This window comes from Alosa alosa, chromosome 16 (assembly GCF_017589495.1).
Source record: "Alosa alosa isolate M-15738 ecotype Scorff River chromosome 16, AALO_Geno_1.1, whole genome shotgun sequence".
Lineage (NCBI taxonomy): Eukaryota > Metazoa > Chordata > Actinopteri > Clupeiformes > Clupeidae > Alosa > Alosa alosa.
The window spans coordinates 3475436-3482935 of NC_063204.1; the positions used below are offsets into that span (position 1 = coordinate 3475436).

The window sequence follows — 7500 nt, forward strand, 5'->3', positions numbered from 1 at the left end:
ATTTATTTTTGTGGAAAAAATGTGCTGGACTGGGCGGTGGTCATATTTTGTACCGCTCTGCGGTACATCTAGTATTATTACACTCCACGCATTCAATTTGTTTTGTAAGCTGCGTGAATAGGCCTGCCCCATTTACCAAGTAGCCTACGATTAAGTAAATTAATCTTACAGCAAGTTCCCCTGTTTTACAAAGGCTACTCCCAGTAGGGGGGGTGGAGGAGGGGTGAAGCGCAGATGCAGAGGCTTCATTTTTGTGAGGGATGTGAAAGCCAAATTACCTGGGAAAATCCAGTAGAACTGTCTAACCTGTAGGGACCTTACACCCGAGGGACCGAGGGACAGTTCAGCCAAGAGCAACGCGCACTTTTTTTCCCTTTTGCTGAAGACTCAGGAGGGTCGGAACGTTTCAATTAGGCTCCAACTGCACAGCGACCCGACTTGTTCTGGGTGACAGGTAGCCTGACGAGCCAGACCCACATTAAAATGTAGGGTCTGGGCACTCACCGTTCGCAGATAAAACAGATACACACGCACACACATACATTCACAGTAATCATCCGTATGACACATACTCACACAGTAGACATATGTACGCATGCATGCACATGCACAAACACACATACGCAGGCAAACACACAAGCACGCACACACACACACACACACACACACCCACACACATAAACATAAATACACTCAAGAATTTCTCAGAATTGAACTAATCATGTTTTGGTACTTGTTGTCTAGCAGATACCAGTGAGAATTGAGTGTGGAAATGCTATTTAGTGAGACAGTTAGAATCATATAGGCCTTTCAGCGTGATTTATTTTTGTGGAAAAAATGTGCTGGACTGGGCGGTGGTCATATTTTGTACCGCTCTGCGGTACATGTAGTTTGTTTTCAAGTAGCAGGGAATTCAAGCCAAACCGTTGCAACTCTGCCATCAATCATTATGTTAAGCCCACCTAACGACTCTATACACGATTTCATTGGCCTGATTGAGTTTCGATTTCTGGAGCTCACAAGCCAACGGAGAGTTGCTAGACTAGCCTTGCTGCCGCTAGGGGCGCGTCTAGATTTCTAGGCTAGGTGACAGGCGCTGTGTGACCACATCACAGAACCTTCCTTTTCAAAACCCCTCAGTCCTTATACACGGGTTTCCCGTTTACCAACAAAACTAGATGCACGCGCAGCCGTGAGGCAGAAGATGCTTGGTGGCCGTCCACAACAGTAATAAACTTAACCTAAATAGTCGGCTGTTGTAAACTACAATCGGATTTTTTTGTATAGGCCTACCCCTGTTGTCTCAATGATAATAATATCTCATTTCAGACTATATTTCAAAGTTTGACGTTCATTTGGATTATTAATATAACATTGTATTTTGTCATTTTTGGCGAAGACATGCATTCCGTTAGGGATATTGAACATATTTAACATTCTCTAACCATCGTGATTTCGAATTAATGCAGTTTTCAGCACAAAAACTCATTTTATTCTTTTGCTCTTTTGCATTGCTCTATGCTGTTCTATGGTGCTTTCTGCCTCTTGGTTGCGCACGCATGTTTTCGTGACGTTCCATAGAAATCCATGTATAGGGCTACTCAAAATACAACATGGGAGACAACTGCAAAGGTTCCTCGGATGTGACATCTGTTTTAAAAAGGTAGGCCTAGCATAGAACATTCTGTAGGATAGACTAAATTGAGGGATCTTTTCTCCATGTTCCCTGGGAAATTTTAATACTGATTCAGCACGACTGTGATACAGTGATGGAAAGGCGAGTGACGAAGTGGAATTTGAGCACTGTCTATTTAGATACACATTTCTCTCTGGACGAGCGTTAATCCGCGGCAGGGGCTCCAGGAAATGGACCGAATGATGGGGATTGACTGTGACACTTTCACATTCCCTTAAAAAAACTTTGCGTCCTAGCAGGTTGCTGAGCTGTCAGTTAGCCTCGCAGCATTAGTAGATGAGCTCCCCGGGCAGATCTACCCGAATGACTGACTGACTGACTGACTGGGCTTCATTGAGATGTGATTTCAAATCCACGTGTGGTAGGTTAAGCATCAGACAAAATTATGTGCGCGTATCGTCACACCTCTACTATGTCGCAGTCTATTGTTGGCTTCAGTGTGGTAGACAGCTTTTGTTGAATTAATTCAATTATGTTTTAACGTTCAGCTTTTAATGTTGCATAGTTTAACGCCCCTTGCATAGAAACAAAATAAGAATACGCAAAATAAGAATACGCTACTTGCCACAAATAACAACTTCTTTCAAAACGTATTCACACGTGTTAAACAGGGCAACTTCTAATGTTGGTCCATGAAACCAGACAACTAGCCTATTTCTAGCAGTTAATCTTATTATTTTGAGGTAGACAACGAAAGGCTTGTAGTGTGTCAGTCACTGCTCAGGTGATTTCCACTGCGCGATGTAAGTAGAGCCCAGCAGGAGATGTCCGTAGAACAACAGCATCTGTAGTGATCATTTCAGTCAGTCATACCCTCGGCTACCTTATATGCACTGATTATTGATATGACTATCAGTATGTATGCTATATTAAAGTATGGGATGTAGAAAGATGCAAGCTAAATGAATACCAAACATAACAAAACAGGTACCACTCTCAAGAAATACAATGCTATGAAACATTACAATAATAGTGTCATTTCTTATGAATGTTATAAGTGGGTTTATGGCAGTCTAAACAATCCAGCAACTAAATTTACCCCCACACTTACAATGATGCAACATTACAACACTGATATAATGTCATAATGCCCCCCCCCCCAACACACACACACACACACACACACACACACACACACACACCACCACCACCACCACCACCAATAGATATGGTAAAGGGTTACATTTTCATCCGTTTTGACCATTAAAACTAATTAGTACATACTGTCATACTGTGTACTGTCTGGTGATTGGCCCAAGATAAATGACGTTGCAGTGAAAACGGACTAGTGTTTAATGAAGTGGACTCTATTATTTATCAAACCTTGAAGACAAAATGTGCACTGGAACAGTGCCAGCTGTCAGCGTGAACTGAGCTAAAATATTTCCGAAATCATGACATCATCCATTGCTCCAGAGTCCAGTTTGCTGTCCAGGATGTCTAATGACCAAAGGATATTCCGCTGATTGAGACACCTGTTAAAGACAGCTGCGTGAACCCCGACATGCTCCCGCATGTGAGAGGACCAAACCCGGCGAGATCCCCCCTGGCTCTGCCAGCCTCGCTGTCTCTGCTGTCTGCCTCTGACACAGCCGACTCCGTGATTAATGAGGCCGCATCCTTAACACGTCCACTCAGGACATAACCCAGCCAGAGGCCAGTGACGACTAAACGTGTCCAATTTCCAAAAACTGTCAAACCCCCTCATCAGCCACAGCCAAGCGTCAAACCGAGTGTTTAGCGAAAAGTAGATCGCCTGGCAGCTGTTAAGTCGTAATGCACTTGTTTCTGTTGTCTCCCAACACTTCCCCGACAAGAAGGCAAAGTAGGCTACACTTCTTGCACCACACATTCGAATCTTTGCGATGCAAGTGGCATACAATTATCAGATACTTGTTTTAAAATTATCAGTTTATGTTTAGGGGTCTGTATCTGTGTTCACATTAAACGTTTGCACAATCACAAAACTGTGTGTAAAGAATACCCGTGAGATGAAGCACAAGACACGATATCTAGTGTAACTTACGGGGTGATGGAAGGGCTGCATCAAAGCTGCTGATACGGCTGAAAATCCACAGCAATAGCGTTAACCTCGGTCCAAGAAGTCGCGGCATCTTGGCTTCACTCTGCCGACGGAAAACACAACGCCGAGAACTGTCTCTTCACTGGAATTTCTCCGTGTGCCAACGCTTTCCAACACTGACTGCACTGTCCCTGCAGACAGGCGAGGGGAGTAACGGAGAGTCCCGCTCTGTACGGCGTTATGTGCACTGGAGACGATGCCGCTCCTCTTCTCTTCTCTACTTTGCGTCGGAGTAAAGCGGCTCCACGTATACTATCATGCAACACGTAGCATTGGACGACAACTAACAGAAAACGCGAGGCGTATTTCAAGCCATGACGACGTCGCTTCTGAAATGCTGCGCGTCCAGGCGGGTAGCTGTCCAGGTGCTGAAGTTATTAGTTGCGGCGCTCTTGCCCCCGTCCTCAGTGCATATAAACACTACCCCCTTCGCTCACTAGTTGGTACGGTCCGCAAAACAGTTGGACCGTCCTCATGAGGGAGGGTAGGAGTTGAGTGACTTCTCTTGGGACACATAGAATGGATTCAGGAAGTCCCATGGACATTTATTATTTATCATAAAACAACACTAGCAGAAAAGTTGCAATCTTAAAAAGCATTTACCAAATGTGTGTCATAGATGTCTCTAAACCCCTGCACTGCTGATAAAATTATAAAACCGACAAATCTTTCATGCTAACTGACTGAAACTGGAATAAGGTATAATATATAATGCAATAGGTCAGTTATCTCCACAAAGTGGACTGGTATTTTTAGACAACTCCTCACTGATGTGAGCATTCTCCAGAGTGCAGCATGTCAGAAAGTAGCCTATTCCACAATGTGGATGTGATTTCTTCAAAACATGTTCAGAGACTGCGAAAATGTTATTTAAAACTTACATGAAATCTCTTTGCTTGAGTGTCTCTGAGAAAGGTTATAGATGAAAACTGAGATTTTTTTAGGTTATGACTGATTTGTTATAGATGAAGACTGAGATTTGTTTAGGTGATGATGACTGACAGAAACCTTCCCATACCCCTCAGTCACAGTACCTTATAGTATCAACACACAGCGACATACACATCATAGAATCATAGAACAGTTAATGTTGTTTGGTTGATTTGTTATGTATGTATTCATGTATGTATCTGTTTGGTTGATATGCATTTGTTTATGTATTTATCTGCCTATCTACAGTATCTGATTTCTTCACTCACTGAGATGAGTTGTTTGGTGTTTTAGTTCCTAACTTCCTCATCATGCTCCAACACTAACCTTTTTTCCACTGGTGCTTGAGATAATTGCCATCTGTGCAACTTGAAGCCACGGCAGCCTGCACCCTCTCTCCATCTCACATGCCCTTGTGGAATTAGACATATAAATAACAACATGCTGCAGTATTTCAGCCTGAACCTTTTCATTATATCCCTCCTTTTGATCTCAACGTGTGAATTGCCCTTCATCGTAATAAAAAAGAATATTATGTCTTATGAATAAAATATATCCTAGATTATTTTGATGAAAAGTTCTTTTTACCAACATCAATTCTGGCAAATGATCTGGCTGTATTTATTTGAATGGCTTGTTATCATTTTCACGTGGAAACACTCTTCAGTCTTATCTGTGGGGAGCCTGTCACTGTCATCATGCTGCCTCTCAAAGAAGAGGTCACTGGTACGTGTGCTGATTCTGTTTCTCGAAGGCACTTACAGTATAAACCTTTCAGAGCACAAATTACAATCAGACTGTATCTGGACCCTGGACTATTCAATTATCTAATTTCATTTTTTCTTTTGTCCTGCAAATGAATGTTTCACACAGAGATGTAATATCCGTGTGCCATTTTGATGAGATAGGGCTGCATGAATGAAAAGTGTTTAAAAGACTTCTCGGAAGCCCCGAAAAAATGCTGATGTGGTACATTTCTAAACACTTAAGTAATTCCACTTCAATTGATTTATGGCTAACATGAGTTCTGCTTCTGAAAGGGAAAATCTTTTCAATATCTGTGGTTACCTTTGTCATTTAATAAGTCGTGTGAATAATTCAGATTCTGAATCGTCCCGTAGCCATAATTAACTAAGTGAAACTAGCCATAGGAGGTCTCTTCTGAAAAGAGCACATTCCAGCTCAGGGACTTCCTTGCATTATCTACCAAATCCAATAACTTCCCAAAGAGTTGGAGGGTCCTTGGGGGGGACACAAATTGATGCACTGAGAAAGAAGTTCCTTGACCTTCCTGAGATGAGTAGATTTTTGTGCTATTTCACTTTTAATCGCAGATAATACAGTCTCAGGTAAAGTCGGCACAAAATAATAATGGCCTCCTTAGAATTGCTTAAAATGCAAATGCCTTAGATTTCACCTCCTTAAGCGTTGGTGGTGTCACCATTACGTTGTGTAACTGTTCTCCATAGAAGATTTATACTATTCATAACCATTGCAGCCTTTTCCACTTTGTAAATATCCCTTTAATATAGGCAGGATGTTTAGCCCAGTTGTGCTTTGGGCAGGATATCTCAGCCTGATTAGAAAGTGCTGCAGAGATCCTACTGTCACTCAGTTGCCTGGTGATCAGCATCTCAATTGATCATGAGGAACAACCAGTAACAGACCCCCGAGACAGAAGTATTGATCAAATCTGTCTTATTGACTAAATGAGAGGAAGGCAGAAAAGTAACTTTTACGCTACTCATATGAAACTATGGGAAAGTAGTTCTGCATGCCTGGGTGGATTCCCCATCAGGCTCCAGCAGTCTTCTGGTTCTGTGCTGTTTCATGTATAAATGTCCTGTCACAAACAAGAGCCTGGTCTGGAGCTGGCCCTGCTAGTGAAACACAAATGCCTGAGACTGGCTTGTGTTACTTGTTTACATGTCATTACATTAAGTTCAAGACAGAGGGCAAACATATTTGTCTTTGAAATGAGGGATTGGAAAAACATCACAGTGGACTGGCATTTCCTCTCACCCCCTCCCCCCCCTAAACACACACACACACACAAAAGGCATGACAGCCCATTCAGCAGGTTCCATCCATGGCCTTTAAATACCAGCTAGAAAAAGAGCCTGCATGTTATTTCCAGTCTTTTGAAGAGAGCCATTTCATAGTCCAAAGGTGTACCGATGCCTTTGGTAAACAAATATCGAAATATCACACTAATTAGATGTAGCTCTTTGTAGACAAGCCAAGTGACCTTGGTTCCCAAGGAAAGATCATGAAAAACTAAGGCAGGCCCTCCATGTCTCCACGGCTGATGCCATGCAGATCCGGCCAAGGCCACGCCGCACACTCTAATTACTGAGGCCAATCTGATAGTGGTGAACGAGTTCATAAGTTGTGTGTGGGCGTGTCACAGTGATATGTTTTCAGTCCGATCAATGGCATTGTAATCAAAATGGTGATTATGTCTGTTTCTCTCTCTCCCTCTCTCCCTCTCTCTCTCTCTCTCTCTCTTTGTCTCTTTGTCTATCTCTTCTGTTACTTCCTCCCAGTACCTTCCAGCTGGCCAGTATGTTGAACTGCACGGGAAGCATCTGAGCTAGTCATTAGTAAAGGCAGTTGATCCCCTCGAGTTGAATGGTTTGCACAATTAAAGCAGTCTAAATCTGTAAAAGCCCCCGCTTTATTAAGCCTTAAACGTTTGCTGTGGCTAGTACGGCTGGGTCAGTCTGTCCTGTGGCGTTTGGAAAGATGTAGAGGTTCTCAGGTTTTCACTCTATAGGTTCATTATCCTGAC

General features: G+C 42.7%; 1 protein-coding gene across 2 annotated transcripts in view; it reads right to left on the reverse strand.

Moving 5' to 3' along the window:
* Positions 1–4156, reverse strand: part of cntnap2a (contactin associated protein 2a) — a 369048-nt gene extending 364892 nt beyond the window's left edge. For both annotated transcript variants that reach the window (XM_048266216.1, XM_048266215.1), the window contains exon 1: positions 3723–4156. In XM_048266216.1, coding sequence (XP_048122173.1) covers positions 3723–3810 — 88 coding nt within the window. In that variant the 5' untranslated portion in view covers positions 3811–4156. The remainder of the gene's footprint in view (positions 1–3722) is intronic.
* Positions 4157–7500: the final 3344 nt, after the last annotated feature.